The sequence below is a fragment of the Balaenoptera ricei genome, chromosome 20, assembly GCF_028023285.1.
Source record: "Balaenoptera ricei isolate mBalRic1 chromosome 20, mBalRic1.hap2, whole genome shotgun sequence".
NCBI classification, from domain to species: Eukaryota; Metazoa; Chordata; class Mammalia; order Artiodactyla; family Balaenopteridae; genus Balaenoptera; species Balaenoptera ricei.
Genome location: NC_082658.1, coordinates 22,247,224 through 22,273,898, shown reverse-complemented (window position 1 = coordinate 22,273,898; position 26,675 = coordinate 22,247,224). Strand labels below are relative to the sequence as shown.

At 52.6% G+C, this 26,675-nt stretch overlaps 2 protein-coding genes across 3 annotated transcripts in view; one reads left to right on the top strand and one right to left on the bottom strand.

The window, feature by feature from the left end:
• The window catches only part of HROB (homologous recombination factor with OB-fold), a 28,959-nt gene extending 12,083 nt beyond the window's left edge, over positions 1–16,876 (bottom strand). Inside the window, exons 1-4 of the mRNA XM_059908473.1 lie at positions 16,686–16,876; positions 6,431–6,615; positions 1,456–1,634; positions 346–396 (exon numbers count right to left, since the gene is read on the bottom strand). Coding sequence (XP_059764456.1) covers positions 346–396; positions 1,456–1,634; positions 6,431–6,615; positions 16,686–16,876 — 606 coding nt within the window. The remainder of the gene's footprint in view (positions 1–345; positions 397–1,455; positions 1,635–6,430; positions 6,616–16,685) is intronic.
• HDAC5 (histone deacetylase 5) overlaps positions 16,693–26,675 on the top strand; it is a 34,672-nt gene continuing 24,689 nt past the window's right edge. For both annotated transcript variants that reach the window (XM_059908485.1, XM_059908484.1), the window contains exons 1-2: positions 16,693–16,846; positions 22,267–22,477. In XM_059908485.1, the coding sequence (XP_059764468.1) occupies positions 22,456–22,477 (22 nt within the window). In that variant the 5' untranslated portion in view covers positions 16,693–16,846; positions 22,267–22,455. The remainder of the gene's footprint in view (positions 16,847–22,266; positions 22,478–26,675) is intronic.

Genomic DNA, 26,675 nt, shown 5'->3' with positions numbered 1-26,675 from the left:
CAACGAAGACCCAACGCAGCCAAAAAACAAATGAATAAATAAATAACTTTATATAAAAAAAAAAAAAGTATGTCATCGTGAAGGTGAATCCAGTCATCCGCGTGACACAGCTTCCAGACAAGGGCCCTTATAATTTAAAGATATGACAATTAAGCAGCTCATCTTTCTGGTTTTTCATTTGTTTCTAAGACAGTTAAGTGGGTTGTTTACATTTCTCATCATTTCTCAGCCTCTCACAGACAAAAAAAGATATACATGTCAAGTAAAAGGAAACTTGGGTTCTGGGCCTGGGTGTTTACATCTTAAGACCTTCGCTGCCATCTCTGTTCACCAACACTTCCTTACCTCATCTTCAAACTCCTCTTCCACAGCAAACAGCTTCTGCAGACTGCATGCCTGAAAGGAAAACAAAGCAATTGAGGTTGGAGGAGAAATACCGTTTGCAAGTACATTCTGTCCTCATTCTTGCTTTTTCCCAATTCTAACAAGACCATCAGGTTTACTGTTTTCTGTTTGTTTGTTTTTCTGCTAGTGTTGGGGGGAGGAATAAGGGATGAGGAGAGAAGAGATGGGATTTACTTAAAGACTTAGATGACTTAGAATCCTTTCTTGTAAAATAATTCACTCAGGTCCATTTGCATTAATCTTGTAATAAGAGGGAGAAGGCAAAGAGAAGACTGCCCACGGGAGCCTGCGTCATTCTTTAGACCCAGCACTGTGCACATGGGCCTAAGGATTTTGCAACATCCCCAAGGTTTGGCGTTTGGAACCTCTGTCAAACATAAGGGACACTCCCATAAATCCAAGCATGCCCAGCCTAGTGGCCTTGATTCTGAAAGTCAAGCCAGTGGTTTTTATCTAATCCAACACCCAAAAGCTAGGGTCCCAGGAGGGTGGGATGCCTCCCAGTCCACAGTTCAGTTCCTTCTTTCTGGGCAGCAGGGCTGCTGTGGCCAACATTACACGTGTGTCACTCCTAGAGTCAAGGGCTGTGCCTAACCCCAGACGTCAGAGCAGCAAGAGCTATAGTTCGGGAGACCTATCCCGTATCGTCAAGGATCAGACTGGAAGGGTAAGGGGGAGAGGGAGGGCCCAAGAGGCGTGACGTTTGAGCACACCGGGAAAGATGAACAGGAGTCCTCCAAGATGAAATGGAAGGCAAGAGGCGGGAAACTGAGGCCCAGAGGGAGGTGAGTGGAGAGACCTTCCCTGGGGGTCCGGGCGTGTCCATGTCAAGCCCTGACTAGGGCCCAGGCCTCCCGACCCCACCGAGCTCTCCCCTAAACCCTAACCCGGCCCTGCAGCTCGCACGGGGAAGGGGCTGGAACCCGGAAGGCAGGTCCTTGCGGCCTGGGGACCGGGCGGCCGGGTGGTCCCAGGCAGGGCATTACCATGGCGACGGCCGGTAGTCTCCGGCCGCGGCTTGGCCGGGCAGACCCCGACTCTAGGGGTCACCGGGGCCTCGGCCTTGGCCCAGGTGGCAGGGTCAGAGTCCGGGCGACAGAGTCTCTGGGGCGAGCTCGGAGAGAGGCGTCTTTGCAACCCAGGTGGCGACCGAAGGTGGGTGGTCGGGAAGCTGCGGGCTGGCGTCCTAGGCCGCTTTCGAAGCCGCCGCCACTCAGCGTCTCCTCCCTCTTAAAGGGGCGGGCCTATTTCTATCCCGCCGACACAAAGGCCCTTCACCGCAGTCTTCCGCCCCGGCCTTAAAGGGAAACGGATGGGCTCTCGGTCGCCCCCCAGCGGCCCCTAGGGCCCAATCCGCTCGTTCAATGCGCGCTCAGGTGAGAGCAAGGCTGGGAATTTGGGGCCCCTTGCATCCCATCCTGCCCACCCTCCTCTCTTGTGTTAAGCATACTAGGGACTGAGTACTACAGCGTGACTCTCATTCACACCAGAATCTACCCTGTTGGTTTGTCTGTCTGTTCCTCTCTCCATCCATCCATCCATCTATTCTTGCCACGCGTATATTAAGCAAGGTATTCTCCGTCGGGCTCTTTTCATCCTTCATGTTTCAGCTTAGATCTCAGATCTTCCCTGTCACCTTATCTCTCAAGTAACATCCCTCCCCCCATCACAACGCTTAATTTCCTTCACAGCATTTTTCATTATTTATAATTGTCATATTATAATAATATGATAATATGATATATATGATAATATAATAATATGATAATACGATAATAATATAATAATAATTTTCATTATTTATAATTGTTATATTTATTTATTCATTTTTGGCTGCATTGAGTCTTAGTTGAGGCACCCGGGATCTTTTGTTGTGGGGCAATGGGCTCTTCATTGCGTCGCACGGGCTTCTTTCTCTAGTTGTGGCACAGGCTCAGTAGTTGCCACGCACAAGCTTAGTTGCCCCGCGGCATGTGGAATCTTAGTTCCCCAACCAGGGAAAGAACCGGCGTCTCCTGCGTTGCAGGGCAGATTCTTAACCACTGGACCACCAGGAAGTCCCATGATTTACATCTTTACTGTCTGTCTTCCTCACTAGAATATGAGCTCCATGAGGGTAGGGACCTTGTCTGGCTTGTTCAACTTTGTATCCCAGCACTTAGAACAATGACCCATAGAGTTGTTGAATGAATGACACAGCGACTACTATTTAACAGGCACAGTGCTTGACACTGGAGATAAAGAAATGAATGACCCCTTGTGCTCTCAAGTTCATGAACAAGTCAGGGAGGGAATTCCCTGGCAGTCCAGTGGTTAGGACTATGTGCTTTCACTGCCATGGGCATGGGTTTGGTCCCTGGTTCAGGAGCTAAGATCCCACAAGCCGCGCGGTGGCCAAAAAATATAAAAAATAAATAAATAAAATATGAACAAGTCAGGGAGATACAGATCAAAAGATAGAGTCCAGGAGAGTTGTGCAGACAGATGGGCAGGGGCCCAGAGATCTGGGAAGGCCAGCTCTTATCACTAAAGCCTACTGTGGTTACTGATTCAGCCCAACCTCAGTTTCCCTTTTTGCTTGTCACAAGAGAGATAGTCAGAGAGACAAGGGTTGCATAGTTTTGAGGACTTAAAAGGCAGGAGGAAGGTAGCTGACTCGAGTTCTTAACAATCTGATCTGAACCAGCCATGGATCTTCCCTAGGGTAGCCTGCCTGGTCTGGCCTGACCTCTGGCCAGCCTATGGCTTCCATCATTGCTTCATGTGGACCAGCTAACCTGTCATATGTCAGAATGGAGGCCAGAATGGTGATGAGAGAGGAAACCTTGACCTCTAATTCTCATTCAAGTTAGGAATTCCTTCAAGGTCTCTGTGCTTCTGAGCTAGAGGACAAAACCCCAACCTCCCCATTTACAGGCTCCCTCTCCTCCCAGGAATCCCAGGCACAGCTCACCCTGTGCCCAACTGTGGATAGTCCTAGAGACCCAGTTACAGAGCTCCCTGTGGATCTGGGCTCTGTCAGCTCCAGTTGAAGGGACACCACAGAGCCCAAAAAGCCAAAAGGAATAATATCAACTCCTACTCACACTGTAATTTCCATCTTCCAATTTTATTTATTTATTTTAATTAATTTATTTTTGGTTGCGTTGGGTCTCCGTCGCTGCGCGGGCTTTCTCTAGTTGTGGCGAGTGGGGGCTACTCTTCGTTGCGGTGTGTGGGCTTCTCATTGCAGTGGCTTCTCTTGTTGCGGAGCATGGGCTCTAGGCGCGCGGGCTTCAGTAGTCATGGCATGTGGGCTCAGTAGTTGTGGCTCATGGGCTCTAGAGTGCAGGCTCAGTAGTTGTGGCGCACGGAGTTTGTTGCTCCGCAGCATGTAGGATCTTTCTGGACCGGGGCTGGAACCCGTGTCCCCTGCATTGGCAGGCGGATTCTTAACCACTGCGCCACCAGGGAAGCCCCTGATTTATTTATTTATTTATTTGGCTGCGGTGGATCTTAGTTGCAGCATGCGAGATCTTTGCTGCGGCATGTGCAATCTTTTGTTGCTGCGCGGGGGCTTCTCTCTAGTTGTGGCCCACAGGCTCTAGAGCACAACGGACTCAGTAGTTGCAGTGCGTGGGCTAAGTTGCCCTGAGGCATGTGGGATCTTATTTCCCCAATCAGGGATGAACCCGCATCCCCTGCACTGGAAGGCGGATTCTTTACCACTGGGCCACCAGGGAAGTCCCCACTATGTTGTTTTGCCTTTTAGAATTCCAACGAACTAGTTTCTTAACTTGGGGATTCAGGGAATATGAATCCCTTATAATTGCCCAAAACATCATGCGCCTATGCACATATGCCTTGTTCTGAAAGAAAATCATGGCTTTTATTACATTTTCATGGGTCAGAAGGCTTTGCCTTGCACTGTCTCAGGACCAGGATACACCCTAACCCCTCATCCCCCTCCATCCCTTATCTTGTCTGGATGCCTTACACTCTACATCAGGCCTTACCATCTCCTGCCTGGACTATCGCCATAGCCTCCTGCATGGTCTCCCTAGTCCAAGCTCTCCTCCTTTCTGTCCACTCTTTGAACATACAAATGGCATACCATTTTTGCACCGTAAAAATTCTTCAATCCCTCCCAGTCACCTGAGGATGACATATAAAATCCCCAGGGACTGCAATGCCCTGGCATCTGATTCCCTGCCCTATCTCATCTCTCAACCAATATCCCAATCAATACCAATCCCTCTCCACCCCACTCATTCTTCATGCCTCATGTCACATGCTGCCTCCTCCAAGAAGCCTTCCTTGACTGCCCCAGGCAGACCCAGGTTTCCTTCTTGGTTCCCTGCACTTGGGGGCTACCTCCATGATAGCTTAGGTCTCTTGTATGTTCTGTATTGCCTTCAAATTTCCCTGACACCTCCCTGCTGGCCTTTGAACTCTTTCAGGGCAATTGACCATAGGGTTTCATTTTTGTGAGCCAGCACTGGGCATGGGACCCGGCACACAGAAGACACTCAGTAAGTGTTTGTTGAATGACCTAATGCCATTTGTCAGAAGGGAGTGCAAAGGAGTCTAGGTAACTCCATGCTCACTTCCCTGTACAGTACCTGTACTTATTGGAAGAAGAGCCTCACCTTCTTAGACACAAGAGAGAGAACACCTGTATTTGTGTGTGTGGTGTGTGTGTGTGTGTTTGGAGACAGCATGCTGTACTGCCTATGGAGTTAGGCAAATGTTGGTTCATATTTGACCCTGCTGCTAACTGGCTGTGTGACCTCGACTAAGTTGCTTTCCCTCTCTGAACCTTAGTTGTCCCCTCTATGAAAATGGAATAATGCATCTTCCTCACAGGGTTGCTGTGAGATTAAAGGAATTAATGCATTGAAATGGCTAACTCCATACCTGGCACGTTGGCAAGGGCTAAACAATGTGGGTTCCCTTCCCCCCCCCACTTGAATTTGCAAACCTGTGCTGAGATTTGTTATGGGAACCACATGGCTTGAGTTTGTATCTATTTCAGCATATTTGCAAATGCATTTCTTCCTAATTTGTATTTTGATCGTATGAACAGTTGTATGCAATTCAGGGTGATGATGCGTGTTTATGTGTTTATGTTTGTCTTGGTATGGACAGTGGCATACACTGGAAGTATGTACACACACCGAGAGTTTTGCGTGGCAGTGTTGGTGGGTGGGTGTTGCATGTTGAATGAGCGTGTGGAATGGGTGTGGAATTAAGTGTGTGTTGTGTGCTACCTACGAGGGTGGGGGTCTGAGTGTATGGGAGTGGGAGAAGGGCTGGTCTGTGTGGCATTATGTGTGTGAAGGCTGTGTAGACCAGCACTGTCGCATAGAACTTTCTGCCTTGTCCAATAGACTAGCTATTGATAAGAGCACATGTGGCTATTGAACACTTGAAGTGTGGCTGGTGAGATTGAGGAACTGAAGCTTTAATTGGATTTAATTTTAATTAATTTAAATGTAAATAGTCACAGGTAGACTATTGACAGAAACCTCAAACTTGTTCTCCACAGACCAAGTGATGTGCATCCCCCGCCCCCCCCCCCTTATCACGGAAACCCATCCATCGCGTCCCGACCCCAGCAGGGAAATAGACCCACTGGAGCCCCGCCCGCGCGTGTATGCGCGTGTGCGCGCGTGTGAGACGTACAGAGGGGGCTGCTACCGCCTCCCCCCAACCAGCTCCCCCCTCCACCCCCCCGCAAGTCCCCAGGCGAGCAGTGAATCAGCCTGACAATGAGGTGAGTCATTCATGAACTGCTCTGGCCGACCCAGCAGGCGGGAAGCTAACGTCAGCCAGCCTCCCAGTCCTACCCCCCAACCCCCCGGTGGGATCGCTCAACCCCACGCACTGCAGATGTTGAAGAAACTGACGCGGGCGGATCAAGGCACTAAAGCTCATCTCCTTGGCCCCTCCCTTTGGTTTGCAATCCATTCATCCTCCAGCCCCTTTCTCCCCTCCGGTGGCATGTGAATCATCACAAGATCTACGCCTCCAGTCCAACACCCACCTCCACAAGCCTCTCGAGGACGGTCTTCTTCCAAGGTTGGGAGGTGGAGGCAAGGAGGCTGGACACCTGGTGAGGCGCCAAGGTCTGGCTTTGGACGCGAGGCTGACTCTCTCCGAACCGTGGGGTGGGCGGGGCTCAGGGCAGGCTGCAGCCAGCTGGGTCTCTGCGAGCCGACATCCAGCTTGCTTGGAGCACCAAGACAAACAGGGGTCAGCAGGAAAGGAGTTGGTGAGGCTTGCTGCCTGGAGCGCCTGTGGCTGGTGGTGAGGAGGGCATGGGGCAGGAGCAGCAGCGTTCCTCTGGTTTCCAGGGAGGTCCCACATAGTGTCTCCCCAGTATCTGACAATCTTCAGAACCTGGTAGATTCTCTCCTCTGCCCTCCTCTACCTGTCCCCCCAACCCCCAGCCTGAACCCCACCACCCAGCATCAATCAGCCTTTTTTTCTTGGGCTGAATGTCACCTGGGCTTGGACAACTTGGTCCCACGGTGGTGTCCCTTACAGGGTCGGAAATAAATCATCAAACACCTTAAAAATGTGTAGACCCTTTGACAAAACAGCTCTACCTCTAAGAATTTATCCTAAGAAAATAAAAACTGATGTGTGCAAGGATTTAGCTACAAGAAGGTGTATCACAGCATTATTTAAAATGGTGAAAAATTTGAAACAACCCAAATTTCCATCAAAAAGGGATTGAATGAAGAAATTGGTAAAACAACACAATGGAATGCTGTGCAACCTTTAAAAATGATGTTGTGGAAGAAGATTTGATGCCTTGGGAGTATTTTCATGATGTATTACATAAAAAATTACATAGTAAGATATTGTATACTGTGTGATACAATTTTTCTTTTTTTAAAATTTATTTATTTACTTTATTTATTTTTGTCTGCGTTGGGTCTTCGTTGCTGAGCGCGGGCTTTCTGTAGTTGCGGCGAGCAGGGGCTACTCATCGTTGCGGTGCGCAGGCTTCGCATTGCGGTGGCTTCTCTTGTTGCGGAGCACGGGCTCTAGGCGCACAGGCTTCAGTAGTTGTGGCTCGCAGGCTCTAGAGGGCAGGCTCAGTAGTTGTGGCGCACGGGCTTAGTTGCTTGGCGGCATGTGGGATCTTCTCGAACCCATGTCCGCTGCATTGGCAGGTGGATTCTTAACCACTGCGCCACCAGGGAAGCCCATTTCTTGAAAAAATATGAACATAGGAAAAAGATTAGAAAAGCATTTACCCAATTACTAATAATTGTTCTCATTGAATTATGCACTTAGGAGTGATTTTATTTTCTTCTTTGTACTTCTCTACTCTCCCTCTACATTAAGAGTTTGTGATTTTGGGGACCTCCCTGTCGGTCCAGTGGTTAAGACCCTGCGCTTCCACTGCAAGGGGACATGGGTTCGATCCCTGGTCGGGGAACTAAGACCCTACATGCTGCTCCACGCGGCCAAAAAAAAAAAGGTTAAAAAAGAAAAAAAGAGGGCTTCCCTGGTGGCGCAGTGGTTGAGAATCTGCCTGCTATTGCAGGGGACACGGGTTCGAGCCCCGGTCTGGGAAGATCCCACATGCCGCGGAGCAACTAGGCCCGTGAGCCACAAATACTGAGCCTGCACGTCTGGAACCTGTGCTCCGCAACAAGAGAGGCCGCGACAGAGAGAGGCCCGCGCACCGCGATGAAGAGTGGCCCCCGCTCGCTGCAACTAGAGAAAGCCCTCACACAGAAACGAAGACCCAACACAGCCAAAAATAAATAAGTAAATAAACAAATAAATAAAAATGTTTTAAAAAAAAAGAGTTTGTGACATTTTACAACAGAAAAAAATAATTATTAAATATTTTAAAAAGCCATTTGTGAGGGTGGTAATGGGAATTAACTGTAAATGGGCATTTTATTGGGTGATGAAAATATTTCAAAATTGGATTATGTGATGGTTGTACAAATTGGTAAAGTTACTAAAAAAAATGTTGAATTGTATACTTAAAATGGGTAACTTTTTGTTTAAAAACTCTTAACAAAAGCCATTTGCTGGGCTGTCTTCCAACCTGAACTTGAGGTCTAGGAGTAGGGATGCCAGATAAAATATAGGACACCCACTTAAATTTGAGTTTCAGATAAGGAATAATTTTAAAATATAAGTATAAAAATAAATAAGTTTAGAAAAGTCAGGAGCTCTTTAAGTATACAAAATTATTCCTTGTTTATCTGAAATGTAAATTTAACTGGGACTCCATCCCCTGCCCCCCATTCTGGCAACCCTAGTCTGGAATCCTTGTTCCTACAGCATCCCTGGGGCAGAGAAACAGACCTGTGGGTGGACATCCGGGCTTGCCCCTCCACCCACCCCTAGGGCAAATCTATAGATACTAAGTCTGGGAGAGTGGGATGGGGATCTCAGGAGTTGGAAACGGCAAGGTGAGAGAGGGTGGGGCAGAGGTCATTTCCAGTGTAGAAGGTGAGTTCCTTGCTCAGGGAATGGGAGTGGCAGTAGCATTACAGCTGGCCCTGTACCAAGGGGTGGTAACACCAAGGCTGGAGGTGAGGGTCGGGTTTACCCTTTGCCATGCCCTGTGCTAGCTCTTCACACAGGTACCCCACGTCCTGCTCCAGCAACCCAGGGAGGAGGAGGTCATTGTCCTTTCTTATGAGTGAGGAAATTCTAAGAGATAAAGTAAATTTCCAAGTTCACGTAGCTGGTAAGTGGCAGAGCATCAGTTCAGGTGTAGGTCTTTACCCTTTCATTGGGGTTGGGTCCAGTGGTTAAACTGATCGTGCTCTGGGCTCTGATAACCTGGGGTCAGATCCCTGTATCCTTACTTACTGAGTCTGTCGCTTTTGGCAAGTTCCTTAAGTCTCCTGAACCTCAGGTCCTTCATCTTTAAAGTAGGGGCAATAATAATAATAACAACAACAACAACAATAATAATAGCAACACGACACTCATCTTGTGGAGTTGGGAGGATGAAGTGAAATGGTGCAGGTAAAGTCTGTTGCCTGCTGCTCTGTCTGTCTGCTGGGCAGGACGAGTCCTCAGTGGGTGTGCTAGAGAGACCCTACTGCTTGAGGATGATGGAATGTCCTTTCCAGACATGTAAATCAAGGCCTTCTCATTGGGGTGTCCTGGGTCCGCAAGGAGTTCCCAGGAGAAAGATGACACCGGGATGTCTCTGTGTATACGGGGGAGACCCTTCAAACCTGGGGAGACCTCAGCTGGCACTGTACCCACAGAGCCTGGGTTCTGCCCTGGTCCTGACACTTACTGATTGCTTAACCTCACTGGGCCTCTGTCTCCTCATCTATAAGATGGAATACATAGCATCTACCTTGTAGAATTGTGAGAATGGTAATACATGTGACGGGGCCTTTCAAAAGGAAGTTGCTCAATAAATGTTTAGCAGAAAGGGGGCAAAATGTATGTCAGGACTTCCCTGGTGGCTCAGTGGTTAAGAATCTGCCTGCCAATGCAGGGGACACGGGTTCGATCGCTGGTCCGGGAAGATCCCACATGCCGCGGAGCAACTTAGCCTGCGTGCCACAACTCCTGAGCCTGCGCTGTAGAGCCCACGTGCCACAACAACTACCTAGAGCCCGTGCTCCGCAATAAGAGAAGCCACCTCAATGAGAAGCCCGTGCACCACAACGAAGAGTAGCCCCTGCTCACCGCAACTAGAGAAGAACTGTGTGCAGCACAAAGACCCAATGCAGCCAAAAAAAAAAAAGTTTGTCAACTGAAGATGACTTGCTGGAGGCACACAAATTGGGCCAGTTTGGTGTGGCTGTGGCCCAAGCCCCTCCGTGTAGCATCAGTCCACTGTGTCTTGTTCTCTATGGTTTCATGACCTCAGGGCCAAGAGGGCCTTCCAGAATCACAGTGTCCAATCCTCCGATCACAGAGGGGAAACTGAGGCTCAGAGAGGGCAAATGATTTGCCTGAGCTTCTATAGGCAGAGCTGGCCTGTGTCTCCCAGGTTCCCTCCTTCACCACTGCTTCACTCTGCTTCTTGGGGCTCTGTTGTTTCCACAGGAGCATAAGCTCCCAGAGGGCAGGCACATTTGCACCCTCTGTGCCCTCCCTGACATGTACGCCCCGCACAGAGAAGATACCCTGGAGGGACCTGCAAACATTCGGAACGTGACTGGCCATAACTGCCCTTGCACTGTTGTGCTCATGTGGCCTTGACTCCTGAGCGGGCAGGCAGGAACCCCCTATAGTCCAGGAAATCCTGGGCCTCACTTCCAGGTCCCAGCAGGGCAGTGGGGGAGAGGGTAGGTTTCCTTTTCCACTACAGTTGCCTGGGCCTCCTGTTCTTCTTGCTGCTAGAAGGGTAGGAAGCCTCAGTGTGGGTCACTCTGGGTCCTGGCGGGTAGGGCGGGTGGAGTTGGGCTGAGAAGCTTTTTCCCACCTCTGTCCCAGGCCTCCTGGTCACCTGCTGTCCTTTAGCAGGTAGCTAGCTGCTATGCGAGGCTCTTGGTCGATATACTGGCAGCTTCTTTCTGCTTTCTCTCTCTACATAACATATATATTAAAGGTACCATGACAAATGGTGGTAGCTGCACCCAGAATTGTCTTTATTTTTTAAACAAATTCACAGCTTATTCCAGGGGCCACAGTGCTGGCTTTCTCAAGGCTTGGCCATTGCCGAGTGAAGAGACAGTGACCTGCTTCCAATCTCTGGGCCAGGAAGGTAGGAGGTAGGAGGCCTGGGAAAGGACAGAAAGTGTCGAGGGCTAGGTAAGGCTTTCAAGTGAGGAATGACTGAGGCCCTCACCTCTAGCCACTTGCTTTGTTTTTGGTTTTTTAGAGCTACAGCTGTAGAATTGTTAGCTCACAGAGCTGGAAAAATCCTCAGAAGTCATCCGTTCAATTATACCATTTTACAGATGAGGAAAGTGAGGTCCAGGGGGTAGTAGCCTTCCCAGGCACCTGTCTGTTGCACTTCCTCCAAACACCTTAAATAGTCAAGCATGACTATATCCTGGATGCTGGCCTGAAACAGGTTTCCTTCTGCCCCAAGCCTGGAGGAGGGAGTCCTGGGAGGAAGGCAGGAGAGGGAGGGGAGGAGGAAACTGTTTTTCCATCTTTCCTTTTCAACTTCACCTGTTGGACCCTCCAGAAGTGTCTCCAGCTGGAAGGAAGAAAATCCAGTCCAACGCTCTCATCCTACAGGTAAAGAAACAGAGGCCCACAGAGAGAAAGGGACTTGTCCAGGGTCACGCTGGGAGGCCTGGGCCAAACTCAGGCATCCTGGGGGCAGTTTTCATTACACTCTGCATAGCTCAGTCCTCAGTGACACTCCTTTGCTTTGTGCCTTGGGGCACATGAATTGTTTGCCCTGAAATAAACTCTCTTGACTCTTGAATGTATTGTAAACCGCCCATGGGCAGGACTGGACCTTAAAGCATGCTGAAGGAATGAAGGTCCGGCCTAAACTTTGAAGCCTAGCACCATGCTGGATGTTGTCATCACATCTAATTTGGGATTCTCAGAGGGTCAGAACTGAAAGGAACCTTGGAGAACAGAAGTCCAGTCCTGTTCCCCAGATCAGGACACCAAGGCCCAGATGGACTCATCCAGTAGCACACCGGGATGGAGCCGATCCTAGGACCCAGGTTTTCTCATCTCCTGTCCTGTTTTCTTATTTATTTATTTATTTATTTGCAGTCCCCAGAGTACCTAGTATTGTGCTAGCCTGATAATTTTTCAATGAGCTCAATAAATTCTTGCTGAATGGACTAGAAACAACACGCCTCTGTGTACAAGTTGCCCTTGGTAATTGATAAAAGCTTTAAAGAATGCATATTTCCTTTGATAAATATCCAGTAAATCCGTGTTGCATGAGTTTATCAGCTCAGTTCTTCCTTGTTCTATATTAAATATTTTCCACCCGAGGCTGCATTTAGGCACAGCTGGACTATTTCCACACCAGGCACTCTGTGAAGGCCGGCAGGGCCACCTAAAAAGTGTTGCTGCACCGGGGACCAGGGCTGTGGGCTGGACCACTCTGACAAGGGCCACCCCAGAGCCTCTGGAATTCTATCCATGGATCTGAGGCTTTCTACCCCAGGAGAGATTCTAGGTGAGAGTTTGCAGGTGAGGGCACATTGGCACTGGGTGCCCTGTCTGTTCCCCAGGTAATGCTAACTTTAGATGCTGTGTGAGTGAGAGGGATGTGGAGGAGATGGGTGTAGCTGTTAGTTCCGCAGCAGCCACCGAGCAGGGAGGAAGGTTGCTCTCTGTCCTGCTCCAAGAACTGGCCAGGACACTTCTCATGATTTCAGACAGGAGTGGCCGCTCCCAGAGCCCCTGGCAGTGCTGCCCACCACTCCTCATTTTTCTCCCCAGCCCTGATGCCTCCTTCTCAAAGTGGTCCAATGGTGCTGCCAGCCTGTCAGGCTATAGGTTAAACACCTGGCTCTCCTCCGAGATTGATTTCCTTCTACCAAGAGGCCAAATTCACCACTGGGTCCCAGGGTCAGAAGTTTTCCCATCAGCTACTAGATCCCATCTGCCCGATCATTCTAAATTGGGAAACTGAGGCTCTGGTTAAGGAGACAACCCCGTGACTCCTGTTTCCATGGTGAATGGTCCTGGCAATGGCCCACCCTAGGGACTAATAACAAAAGATAGTTTTATTCTCTGTGAGAGACCCTAAGATCCTTAAAGGCAGTTTCACCTCTATATTTCCAGCACCTACCGTTTGTACTCAAGAAACGTAAGAAGAATTCATGTGGAATTATTTAACCCCACTTACCAGAGAAGGAAAAATCTGAAGGCTCATCAGGGCCCCATATGGTGAATTCTCCTAACTTCTGGGGCATTTGGCCATGGCGGGGACAAGGTGTTGATCTCAGAAATCTACAGAGAACAGGGCTGGAGTGCTGGGCTTGGGAGCCCGGCTCCCCCAGGCCCTTTTCCTAGTATTTTGTGGGATAGCCAGAAAGACATGGGTCTCAATCCTAGTTCTTGCTTGCATGAACTCTGTGACTCTGGGCAAGTTATTTAGCTTCTCTGAGCCTCAGTCCCTTCATCTGCGGAATGGAAAGGGCCTGGCCATAAGACAGTTATTGACATCTATCATACCACATGGGGAGATTCTTCCCCATGTTCTGAGATCTTGAGAGAAGAAATTCCAGAGTCTTCAGTCTCCCCGAGGCTTTATCTGCTATATGTCAGGTGATGTGCTAGGTGCTGGAAAGGCAACAAAATATATATGATCTTACGGCTTTTCTTAAGTGGCTCATACTCTGCTTGGGGAGGTAAAATATAAGCACTGAAAAAGCAAAATCCCAACCCAACCTAACCACCCAAGAGAGATCATAAGATTGCACAAAAATAACAGCAAATGGATGGCACCATCATTACAGGATAGAGGCAAGAAGACCCCTGTCTTGGAGTGACACAGGATGACTTTGTTGGGGTGGCCTTTCTCTCAGAGTCCACAGTCAAAATGTGCTTATCTTGGCTATGTCATTTAACACTCATTACGGGAAGAGATGCCATATGCCATAAATAGATGTATAGTTACAAATTGTTATCAGCATCAGTGAAAGCATATGTGGGCTTCCCTGGTGGCACAGTGGATAAGAATCTGCCTGCCAATGCAGGGGGCACAGGTTTGATCCCTGGTCTGGGAAGATTCCACATGCCACGGAGCAACTAAGTCTGTGCGCCACAACTACTGAGCCTGGGCTCTAGAGCCTGTGAGCCACAACTACTGAGCCCGCGTGCCTCAACTACTGAAGCCCATGTGCCTAGAGCCCGTGCTCCACAACAAGAGAAGCCACCGCAATCAGAAGCCCGCGCACCGCAACAAAGAATAGCCCCCACTCTCCACAGCTAGAGAAAGCCCACGCAGCAATGAAGACCCAACACCGCCAAAAATAAATAAATATTAAAAAAAAAAGGAAAACACATGTAACAAGGGGATCTTATTTAATCAAAGGACCAAGGAAGACCTCTTATAGGAAGTGATTTTTTTTTTTGACCACGCCCTCGCAGCTTGTGGGATCTTAGTTCCCTGACCAGGGATTGAACCCAGGCCCTTGGCAGTGAAAGTGCAGAGTCCTAAGAAGTGATATTTAATTGAGCTCTATGGATGAGTAAGAGTTAGCTAGGCAAAGAGAAGAAGGGAAGGGAGCATTCCAGAAAGAAAAAACAGCCTGTGCAAAGGTCCTGGGGAACAAGGGACCCACTATTCAAGGACATGAGAGAAAGCCACAATGGCTGGAGTATAGAGAGCTAAGGGAAGTGAGGTGAGGTGGGACCAGATCATGTAGAAGCTTCTAGGCTGTTTTTTTTCCAAGTATAAGGAGAAGTATGACCAGCTGCAGCAAAATTCCCTGTGGTACTTACTAAAAATGAAGGCTCTAGGCCCATCCCCATCCCTACCTCTGTCAGTGGGGTTCTGGAATCAGCATTTTGAACATGTTCCTTATGTAATTTGTGAGTACCCTAAAGTTTGAAAACCACTCTTCTGGGCCAGATACAGCTTTCGGTGACAAAATTGGAAAGGTTTTAAGCCCTCCCTTGATTAGATTTGTGTTCTAAAAAGTTCATTCTGGCTTTGGGAGAAGGCTGGGATGGACGCGGGGAGTGGACTGGTTGGGAAGGCAGCTATAATATCTCAGGTGAGGCATGATTTGGCTTCAGAAAAGGGGTGGGGATGAAGATGGGTGGGACCTATTCATGAGATACTTTGTAGGAAGAACCTTTATCATTTATGACAGAAACATTGGGCTTCCCTGGTGGTGCAGTGGTTAAGAATCCGCCTGCCAGTGCAGGGGACACGGGCTCAAGTCCTGGTCCGGGAAGATCCCACATGCTGAGGAACAACTGAGCCTGCGCACCACAACTACTGAGCCTGCACCCTAGAGCCTGCGAGCCACAACTACTGAGCCTGCGTGCTGCAGCTACTGAAGCCCGCAAGCCTAGAGCCCGTGCTCCACAACAAGAGAAGCCACCGCAGTGAGAAGCCCGCACACCGCAACGAAGAGTAGCCCCCACTCACCGCAACCAGAGAAAGCCCGCACGCAGCAACGAGGACCCAATGCAGCCAAAAATAAATAAATAAATTTATTACAGAAACATTTATATATTCACTTTTTCTGATCAGATAAGTAACACATGATAGTTGTAAAATTTCAGATATACAGAAAAAGATAAAGAGGATAGCAAAGGTAAATTTTTTGCATATATTCTTATAGGCTTTTTGATATACAAACATATTCAGACATATGGATCTAGTTTTTTGTTGTTTATAATAATGGAACAATTCTGTAGTACTTGTTTGATTCTTGATTTTCAAGAAAACCGTATATCTTGAGGACCTTTTCAGGTCAATATAGACATATCATTTTAAATGTCTGGATCTGGATGGTATTCCACTGAATGGATGTGCCTTAGTTTATTTGCCAATCCCCTACTGATGGATATTTAGGTTGTTTCCAACTTTTCACATCATTAGAAGCAATCTCTTTCCTTCTATACTCATTTGTGAACACAACAATATTTATTTCCTTAGAATACATTTTCGTTAGTGGAATTACTGGGTCACTGACAAACTACCTAGGTTCTATCACACATACGCATATTGTGTTCTAAGGGGAGTTGTAGAAGAGGATAGCACCGAAGCCAGGGACCGGAAGCCTTCCTTTTGAAGGCCTTGGACTATTACTACATTACAACTCTACCCTGGCCTTTCCCATTCTTTTTTTTTTTTTGCTTGGCACACATTTAGCGTGTACGGTCGGAACTGGCGGGTTCGAGACTTGTCCCAGACATCCATCCCCAGCCTGGACCCCTAGCTGGGGCCTCCACGGCCCTCCCAGCCCCTACGAATCCATCCCCAGTTCCCCTCCCCCACCGCGGGAGGGCGTGTTAGGGAGACGCTTAGGCAGGCAATGATTGCACCATCCACGGTTTGAAAAGGAAGTGGAGGAAGCGCAGGCAGGAAAATCGTGCATCCCAAAGGCCGAGCCCCCAGCAGCCAGGCCCGTACGCCTGCAGCGCTCCTTCAACCACTGCTCCCAGGGCTCCTTCAACCACTACTCCCAGGGCTCCGATCCCTTGCCTTCCTTCCCCTCCCTAGCCCAACTCTTTGCTGGGTACTGGCCCTTTTAGAAGCTGTCACGGTGGCGCTGTTGGCCCCGCCCGGCGGGGAGGGCCAAGAAGGAGGGGAGGGGTTGCTGGTGGCTGAAGCTGGGGGTGGGGGGGTGGGGTAGGGGTGGGGGGGGTGGTCTGGGTCTATTTTTAGCTCCGGGTCGAGTCACGTGACGGCAGTGACGTCTCGAATGTTGTTGTTGGTGGCGGCGGCGAGCGGAGCCGGAGGAGCCGCCGCAAAGATGGAGGAGCCGTCGAGGAGGTGCTGCCGCTGCTGCCGCCGCCGCTGCTGCCGCCGCCGCCCGCGAAGCCGGAGCTCGAGCCGCAGGGGGTGAGCGCGCCCCACCAGCCCCGATCCCATCTCCCCCAGGCTCCCCGGACTCGACGCGGCGCCCCCTCCTCCCGCCGTCGCTGCCCGCGGGCTCCCCGAGCGCGCGTCGCGCTCCGCGCCCCCCTTCCTCCCTCCCGGCGCCCGGGTGCCAGTAGGCGCCCCCCGGGAGCATCGCCAGCCGGTAGCCGGGCCTCTGGGTTACTGCGCGCGCCCCTCCCCGCCCCTCCCAGGCAGGGGCGCCTTCCCTGCAGGTAAGGGAGGGGCCGGTCTTCCCGCTACCTACACCCCCAAATGGCCGGGAGACCGGCCGGGGATGTCTGATTTGCCCTCTCCCGGGAGGCGCGTGGTGCGTTGCAGGGCGTTTTGAGCCCTGCACCCGGATTCTGTGCAAAGCTCTCTTCGCTGGACACCCTTTCTTGGTACTCTGAGGTGAGGGGCGCTGCCCACCCCACAGCGCTTCTAGCCATACCTCAGAACGCATCCTTGATTTTGTGTCCTTGACTTACGTGCTTGAGGAGGGGGCCTTCGGGCCCACCTTACTTCTCTCTCCCATTATTCTCACCCCCTCCCGCGTGAGGCGTTACTGCGTTTGTTCCCACCCTCTTCTCCCGTCTGACACCCTGGAGCCAGAGAGAGAGAGCTAGGAGATGAAAGCTGCCCCCCTTCTTGTCTGGGGTGGATGCCCCCCATTTTTCATCCTGGGTCTGTATCTCACAGAGAGAGGGACACTGCCTGTGCCTTTTAACTTGGGGAGGCTGCTTCCCCACCCCACCCTTCTCTGGGCCCCTGGGGAAGATGAGAATTGGCTGGGTGATAAGTAGTTAATCTGGGAGTCTGGTTGTGGGGAGAGAAGAGGGGAAGGTGGGAGCACCCCATTTGGGGGAGGAGGTGACCACCTGATACCCCCCGTTGGCCTTCTGAGATGAGGTGTGTCCCTAAAGAGGAAGGGTAGCAGCTGCAGTTGCTGTTGGGGGTGCTCCAGAGACCCACCACTCTGACAGTGACCACTGTGCTTCTGGGGCCTGGAATGAGCTTTGGCGACTGGGGGTGATGATGGTGGTGACTGGGTTCAGGGTCCAACTGGGAGGGAAGGATGGAGCAGACCGTAGGAACAAAAGGAGGCAGGGGGTGGGAGATCAGGAGCCTTAGCCAGAAGGACCCATGACCAGATGCTTTGCAGGACTGGAGCCTGGAGCTGGGTCCTGCCCTGGGCTTCCTCAGGTTCAGAGGGTGTAGGCAGGGAGGGTCCTCAGTTCGAGTTCCAGGCAACAGGGGCCCTGAGCCTATGCTGGCTGTTTAGACGCTGGGCTGGGCTGGGCTGGGGATGGTGGGTGAGCCATGTTGGGGGCTGCCTGCTTCTTCATTTCAGTCTTCCTTCCTTCCTCTTCCTCTTAAACACAAAGCTTGGGGAGCCCTTGGTTTGCCTCCTGCCCCTTCTCTTGAATCCTCTCTTTGCTCTGTCTCCCCTTGGACTTGGATCTGGGCTATGTCCAGCCAAGGCAGGGTGGGCGTCTCTGAGTTAGAGGGGTGGACCCCTAGCATCTCCACTCTATGCTGGGAATGTATGCCTGCCAGGGGCCAGAGAGACAGATACCAGGTGCAGTTTACTTGGGGGCAAGGATGGAGGACATGTTAGCTCTGTGCCAGCCTCCCCTTCCCAATATATCCTCCTCTGTGGCTGGATGGAGTAATCTGGGGGGGGGGAGAGGGCAGCAGTATCACATGCCCCACCCACTCTAAGTAGCTGCAGAGACAAAGGTTTGCTTTCCCTTCCCTAGGGGTGGCATCTTAGCTGTGTGTTTAGAAATGGGGGCTGGGGATGGGGGGTGGTGGTGTGGGGCGGGGAGTTTGTGTTTCTGCAGGGGGGAGGGGGCATCAGCTATAGGAGCTGGGGGGAGTGCAGTTGGTGCCGAAGTACCAGCTGCTCTTTAATAATTAATTCTTCCTACTCACATCCCTTTGAGGAGGGATGTCTGGAACACGGCATCAGGCTCAGCCAGCCTGCTGGAGGACGCACTCCTGTTGGTGGGGGGTGGGGGAGAGACGACGAGGGGGTGCGGTTCTTGGCATTTTTGGAGCACTGTCGCTTGCTCATGAATGAAAACCTGATGCAGCCCGTGAGGGGGCCTATTGTAGCCGACTTTGGCTAATTAAACTTTCTCTGCCTTTCTTCTCCCCCACCCCACCTCACCCCAGCCCCGGCCCCATCCGTTTCTTGGGTGGGGACCCTGTCTGGTAGTGCTGGTGAGGGGGTACCGTTCTGCATGAGGTTTTAGGGCAAACAGACCCGGTCTTCTGCCCTTTGCCTCCCGTCTTGCCCCTCCCTCCCCTCTCACCGCCCCCCCCCCCTTTTCTTTTTCTAGAAATAGCAGCCTCCTCCATCTGGCTTGTGCAGATGCCTGGAGCTGCGTCTGAGCAGACAAACAGAAATGGGCCGATTGCAAAAATGAATTTGTCAGCCTGGTGCCTTTTTTCCTCCCCTGTTGCCCTCCCCCCTCCCTTAGTTTGGGCCCTGGACATCCAAGTCAGCCATCCCTCCTGGCTCTGATCATCTGCAGGCTTCTGGTGGGCCAGCTTGGGGGAAGGCACAAGGCGATGGAAGCTTTTGGAGGCTGGGGAAAGTGATCAGCCGTGGCCACGGTCAGGAGGGGTCAAGATGAGAGTTCCTTTGTGCCTTGGGATGGGATGTCTGGGCTTGTAGCTTTCTGATGATGTCTTTGGGGCACATCTCAGATTGTGAGCAATCTCAGGCTCACAGGATTTGGTTCAGACAGCTCACCTGGCTGCCTTGACCTGGGGACAGGTCCCCAGCCTCAGTGCTCAGGACTTGGGCCTGCCTCTAGCAGGGCCAGAGCTGGTGTGTTGGCAGAGCGGCTGCCTGCTGGTGCTGGAGTTCAGGTTCCTTGAGGGACAAGATACCTGCAGGGCAGCATTGTGAACTTCTGGCCTTTGAGGCATTGCATCCTCCTCATGTCCCTCACTTGTCTGCCCTTCTCCTGCCACCCTCTGCCAGAGTTTTTATTGCTCGTGAATGGAGTGCGGGCTATCCCCCTAGGGTTTTTGCCTTTCCTTCCCGGGCTTAGCCATGAACTTGTAGGGTGAGATGCAGCTGGTTTCCTGCCGTCCTGGCTGGAGGTGGGAAGTGGGTTTGGATCCTGGAGTGGGACAGAGGTCTGACTGGAAGAGAGAGTTCTCAGGGGATGGGGACAGGGCCCTGGGGTCTGCCTACTTGTGATGTCATGGAAGCCAGGCTGCTCACTGGTTTGGCATCGAAGTGCCAGGAGCCACACAGCTCTTGGTCCCTGACTGCCCACCGAGACCTTCCTATAACAATGGTCAGCAGTGAGTTTCTCTGACTGAGGAGGGACCCAACAGCTCAGGTTTTTGTTTTTTTTTCCCAGCAGCTCAGGTTTTAACCATAAAGCTGCCCTTTCCCCTTGCATGGCCCTCCTTAGTCAAAAATCTACACCTGTCCTGCTTGTCCTGATTAGACCGTGAATGCTGCTTTGTTTCCCAGGGAGTCTTGATGGAGGTGTTGGCAGACACTCTCCACAGGTGGATGGGGGTCCGGGGACCTGCTACATCCTGCAGGGTGGGCAGGAGTGCAGCCTAACAGAGTCCTGAGCCCCCTGAGAGTTCTAGGAGCCCCTCCCTTCCTCTTCTCCCCAGGGAGTGAGGAAGATGGGGGCTCAGGGCAGATCTTAACGTAGTTTGTGTACCATGGAGGCTCTGCCCCTCCTGAGTGCCCTGTTGTGGAGATTCCTTTCACTAAGGAGATGGGCTGGGGCACTCGGGCTGCTGGGAATCTTGGGAATTTCTGAACCTGTGTTCCCCAGCCCATGGGAAAGGGTGTGAGCAGGACTGGGTGCCAGCCCCGGGGTGGGCATGGGCTGAGCTGTCTGCCCACGCGGGCCCTGCCAGGGCACCAGCAACCCCACCTGCCGCCTTCCTGAGCTTGGCCCCGGTCCTGCGCAGCCTCTTTTGTCCTTGCCCCACACCTGTACCTGCTGGGAGCAATTCAGCCCCTTCTCTCTGCCTCCTCCCACCTCCCCATCTGAGTGCACCTTTCTCCAGCTACAGAGTCCAAACCTAGGGGGCAGCAGGCCTAGGAGGACTTGAGGTCTTCCTACTCTGTGCACGGCATACGTGTGTGCATGTCTGTGTGTATGTTCTTGTGTCCCTGCCGTGGCTGACTCCTGGGCTCCTTGGCTCCAAACGGACCCCGCGCCTGGCAATCCTTGATGAGAATGCAGAGCTTACCGAGAATTAATCCTGCCAGGAGGTGGGCTGTCCTGGGGTGGAGCTGATTGTGTCTTCCTAGTTTGGGGAGCAGAGTTAGGGTTTAAATCTCGGCCTCATCGATCGCTTCCAGCTACCTCGATTTCACTGGGTGTTGGAGGGCCTGCCTTCATCTGGAAGAAAACGAATGAGATCATGTCTAGGGTGGATCGTGGACTGTTTAGGGATGGGCCCAGGTGGGTGCGTGTGTAGTGTCTGAGGCTTGAGGACTAGCTGTGGGGCTGGAGCCGGGTGGGGAGCTGGAGAGGTGGGGACAGGTTGGCAAACTCGTGGTCCTGTAGTACGGGGACATTCTCTCTTACTATATTGGCCTCAGCAGGCGTACTGCTCGGCCTTTTGGTGCCTTTGTACAAACTGGAAAACAGTGTCCCTTATTTTGGGTGGATTTAGCCTGTGTAGCTTGGTAAGCAGAGCAAAGGCTGGATTTCAGACCTCGTTGCACAGGGCACAACCTATACAACACACACAAGGCCCTGGGCTTGGGCCTTGGACCCCCAGTCCAGAGGGCACCGGATGTGGGATGAATGTCTTTCGAAATTCTTGGAAACAGCATGGTTAATGGGTAGAGGAAAAGCAATTGTTGCCCTCTTTTTTCTGACCTGTTGTTGAATGGGGGAGACCAAGACAGAAGCACATCACGTTTCCCGAGTTGGGTGGCACAAGGATCAGGGAGTAGGGAGAAGATGAGAGTCCCACCTCAGGCTACTGGGGCTGGGATACCAGTCTATCCCTTAAGTTCTGCGAGGGGCTCCAGATCAGCCCTGTGTCTCCCCACTGCCCTGGACAGAGTTCAGAAGCACTTTCCCTGCACTTTCTCCTTTGGTGAGCACCATCTCCCACGTCAGGCACCCTTGGGAGTCTGTGAGGTCTCCCCACCTGGCAGTGGACATTGTCACCTAAAAAAGAGTTTTGTTGTGGCTACTGTAGCCATTTCCCTTCCCCTTGAGGGCTGACGTCCTCACCAATTAGAAAGAGAAGAAACCAGGGTCTGAGCCATTTCTGTGCCCCTGGGCAGGTGGCCCTCCCTGTCTTCCCTAGGTGTAACTGACAAGCTCCAAGGTCTCCTTCGACTCTCAGATTCCAGAGTTGGGGACCTCTAACCCTGCTCCATCTCTCCCCAGGGATGCCGTTCTGAGTGCCTGACTGCCTCGCCCCGAAGGATGGCCTCGGATGGGCGTTAGAGGCACAGCGGCCCCGGGCTCCTGTCCCGTCCGTCTGTCTGTTATCGTCTGTCTCTCTTGACATCACCGCAGCTCCACCCCCTCCCGTCCCAGCCCCCAACGCCAGCTTCCTGCGGGCCCAGAGCCGGCATGAACTCTCCCACCGAGTCGGGTAAGAGCTGGGAGGCTGGAGAAGGCACCTGGGGTGGCTTTGGATGTAATGGGCTGTATGGGTATCCAGCCCAGGCCAGCTGACCTTCAGGGTCTGAGCCGTAAGGGAACAAGGGGTCAGGAGTGGAGAAGCATCGTGAGAAAAGGACAGAGGCAAACCCAAAGTGATTGACCATGGGGTAGACCTGAAACTGATGGGTTGACGGTCAGCCTGGCCCTGGGAGGGCATGGGTTCAACTCTGTCCCCAGGCCTGCCCTCTCAACTCAGGGGCCTTCAATTCCGTGCCACCCTGCCCTGTTCACCAAGACAGGCAGGGCTGAGGGGGATGTGTGCCCCTGAACCTCTGCAGGCGGTCCGGGCATGATGTTGGAAGAAGTTCCCTGTGATAGCTGAATGTCCAGCTTCCTTTTTGTGGTGGTGTCCTCTCTTCCTGGTGGAGTGTTTCTCTGTGTTCTATACTTTATTCTTAGTGGAGCTTTGCAGGGCCTTCAGCCTTAGCCTATGTTGGGATATGTGGTATTGGGGTGGGCATGCAGTGACATGTTGGCAGAGGAGACTTGGCTCTCTCCTTTGAGTCCAGGTAGACATGCCCTGGACATGGGAGAGTCCTAATTTGGGGTCTCTGAGGTTTCTTATTCCCCTCTGCTCCTGGGAGCCTGCCTAGTGCTTCCAGAAGTAGTCTATGGGTGGGACTCCAGGCAGCTTTGTGTACAGGTGGGTCTGGGTTTGTGCCCATGAGGATGTGTCCAAATGGCCTGAGCTGGACCCTCAGGAGTTTCACAGGGGGGTCTTGGCTCAGTGTGGTCAGCGTAGTAACTGCCTTCCTTCCTTGACTGTCTCCTTCTGCACAGACTTAAAGGATCAGAGTCCATCTTGCTCAACTTTAACCCCCCCATAGGCCATCCGGTCACTTAACATCTTTTTCTGTAGGGGTGGGAGCTATTTCTCCTTCTTTAGAGATAAGGAAACTAGGGCCTAGAGACCAAAACCCATTTGCAGGATGGTACTGAAGCAGCACCAGGGAGGAATCCAGGCCCCCTCCCCTCTCATTCCCTGTCCTTGTCACTGTGCTAAATCTCATGCTTTCTGTTGTGAGGACCGCCTGCTGGTGACGTGTGGCCCTGACCACAGCCTCAGGGCTTCCAGCAGATTCGATTCAGGGAAGCCGAAGCTGGCGGGATTGCTTGGCTTTGTGACATTTGTTTTGGTCAAGACTGTGCCCCCTCCCCTTTCCAGCATGACATACCCCGGGCACAGACAGAGTAGAGTGCCAGCTGGAGAAAGCTGGGCTTCTGAGACTCACCAAGTCAGCTTTGCTGATGGGCCCCCTCCTGCAGGGTCTGTGGCTCCTCCTCAGATCCTCCCGCCTCTGCCTGCCTTCATTCCCCCTGCAGGGGCTGTGCCAGGTGTTAGCCGTGGAGAGGTCTGTGTGACTCTGGTGCTGGAGGGGGGCTGCCCTGACTTCCTGCTTCCTCCTCTGAGGCTGGGCTGGTGAAGGGAAGGAGAGGCCTGGTGGGTTCTCATCAGCCCCTTGGCCATCTCAGCTGGACACTGCCCCTTGCAGGGTCAGTTGTGCCCGGCAGGGGTGCCAGCCGCTCCCTTCCTCTGAGCTACTATGCTGACCTGTCCAGGAGCCACTTCCAGTCACACCGGGCCTGGGGTCTAACCCTTGGCCAAGGGAACGGGAGCCTCCCAGAGGCATCCGTTGGTGGCTTGGGGAGGACGTTTTCCAGCTTTGGGATTTTATTCCCTTACAGTGAAAGGCTAAGATAATCAGCCTCAGATAGATCAGGTCAGTGGGTTGCCTTTCCACATGCAGGTGGTCCGAGTCCCCCTTGTAGCCACTGGTGCCAGGGCTGGCAGGGGCTGGAGGTGTCCATCTGCGCTGAGCCGGGCCAGGAGGGGCCTCCAGAGTGGGGCCTATGGAATTGGCCGTGCCTCCTGGCTGGCTTTCCCGCTCCCCCCAGCAGGGGGAGATGCCGTCTTCTCGTGTTCAGGAAGGAGGGAGAAAGAGAGGGGGCCAGAGATTGGGAAGCTGGTTTTAGGACTGTGGTCAGGCCTCAGAGCTGGGATCGTCGTCGTTGTTCAGGGCAGCGCCCTGAGGCCTTTCCCACCGAGTTTTCCCGGGGCTCCGGGCCTGGCTCTCCCGCTTGTGGAGTTCCAGCTGCTCTGGCCCAGGGAGAGGGCCAGCCTCCACACAGCCTCCCCCTTCGAGGGGCCCAGCATCTGCCATTCCCAGAGCTCAGGGTGGCATCTGGGCTGGGGCTGCGGGTGTCCGGCGCCTGGCAGAAGCCTGGAAACCACATGCTTGGACTCCACGGAAGTCAAATGAAACCATGACTTGTAGCTGGGTGTCCACATCCCGGGTAGACACCTCCCAGGGCGCCCCAGGAAGAGCATGAGGGGCTGGGGATAGAGGTGGGGATGAGAATGGTGAGTACCCGGGGCCTGGGTGCCCCGGCCCCTGAGCACCTCCCACCCCCTCCCGAGACTCACTTCTCTTTCCTTAGGGCGCAGAACAGCAGGCTGGGTGAGGGGCAGTTTCCCTCCATTTCTCTCAGTGCAGGAGCTTTCCTGTTTGGAAAAGAAAAATAGAAGATGGTCCATCCCGGCCTTCATAGCAAACAAGTTAGTAAGAGAGCACATTCCGGGTGAGGGGTGGCAGGTAGAGATTTCGAGAGATTTACTTCTGGGGCTCACCCGTCCTCCCCGGGGAGTGGGAGCTGATCCACTTACCTCTGGGCTGGGCCGAATGCCAGCGTTTGACCTGATTTGCCTCTCTTGCAGTCTTGGGAGTACAGGCAGAGGCCATTGATGGGGCTGCCCGCTTCCCTGAGGAGGCCACTGCCGGGGGTCTGGCTTCTCTTCTGTCAAAAGGGGACTTGAGGAGCGATGCTTTATTTTCATTTTTGCTCCCCTTTGTGGGACTGAAGGACTGACAGAATGTGCCCCCCGGCCAGCCTGGAGGAGCTGCCCTGGGGCCTGGGCCCACTCTGGTCACTGCCCTGTCCTCCATGCCATTGCCCAGAGGAGAGGGCAAGGGTGAGGCTCGAGCCAGTCTGTGTGGCGACAGGGCCCCAGGAGAGAAGGTGGCCAGGTTCCTTAGCCCCAGCTTGGGAGGGAGAGAAGCTTCATGACAACACCTGCCTGCCCAGCACCTCCCAGCTCGCTGCACACTTTCTCTCCTTCCCTTTCCCGGCTGCCCCCTCCTTCCTGGGTGACCAGAGAAACTGGGGCATAGGCGTGGGGTGGAGCCAGGAACCTCGGCGTCCCGCCTCCCAGCCTTGGGCTCTGCCTCTGAGCCCCCAGGGAAGGCGGAGAAAGTGGGTCAGAGTCGGCGTGGGGCGGGGGTCTGGGAAGTGGACTCTGGTGTCCCTTCTCCACTTAGATGCCCCCCTGGCACACCTCTGCGCTCACTATAGATCAGGATCTGCCCCACTCTCCCCTCCCCTGTCCCATCATTCCAAAGGGATTGAAGGCTTAGCACGGGACGTCCGGAGGAGGCAGGGTCAACCCTGAGGGGATGTGCAAGATGCCAAAGTAGGTGTTCACGTTTTTCCCAGACTTGGTCTCAAATGAGAGGGTTCAGCCAGCACCTAGCATGGGACCTGGCGCATGGCAGCTCCTGGGCGATGCTGACGGGCTCCAGCGTGACTGGGCTCTAAGGGCAGGAGAGAACCGGAGGGCAGGCAGGCCCGATATCTCCAGGACCCCAGGGCAGCTGGCACCCCACACTCCATCTGAGGTGCTCCCCGGCCAGCCCTTGGCTTTTTTACTGTGCACAAAGCAGACTTTGCTTTTTTCTTTTCGGTCAGGCCCCCACTCCAGCCTTTTGAGCCCAGGAAATGGGAGCCTTCAAGAGCTCAAGGAGCCACATTAGGTTCTCCTCCTCCAGATTTAGAGGGTTAGGAGGCCTGAGCCCAGCCTCCAGGGGAGGGAGCGAGTGAGCAAGGTCATTGCGGCACCAAGGAGGGGTTGTTGCCTGCTCCTAATGAGGCTCCTGTAACCCACGCTTTGTGGGTGCTCTGTAAGGTTTGTGGGATGACACATGGGAGAGCTAGATGCGTGGGGATGGAGAAGAGACATGAACCACAAGGAGAGGGGCTATAAAGCGAGAAGGATTGAGGTTAGACATTAGGAAGACTTTGTTGCATGACTTGAATCTCCGAAGAAAAAAAAAGACACTTGTCCCCATCCC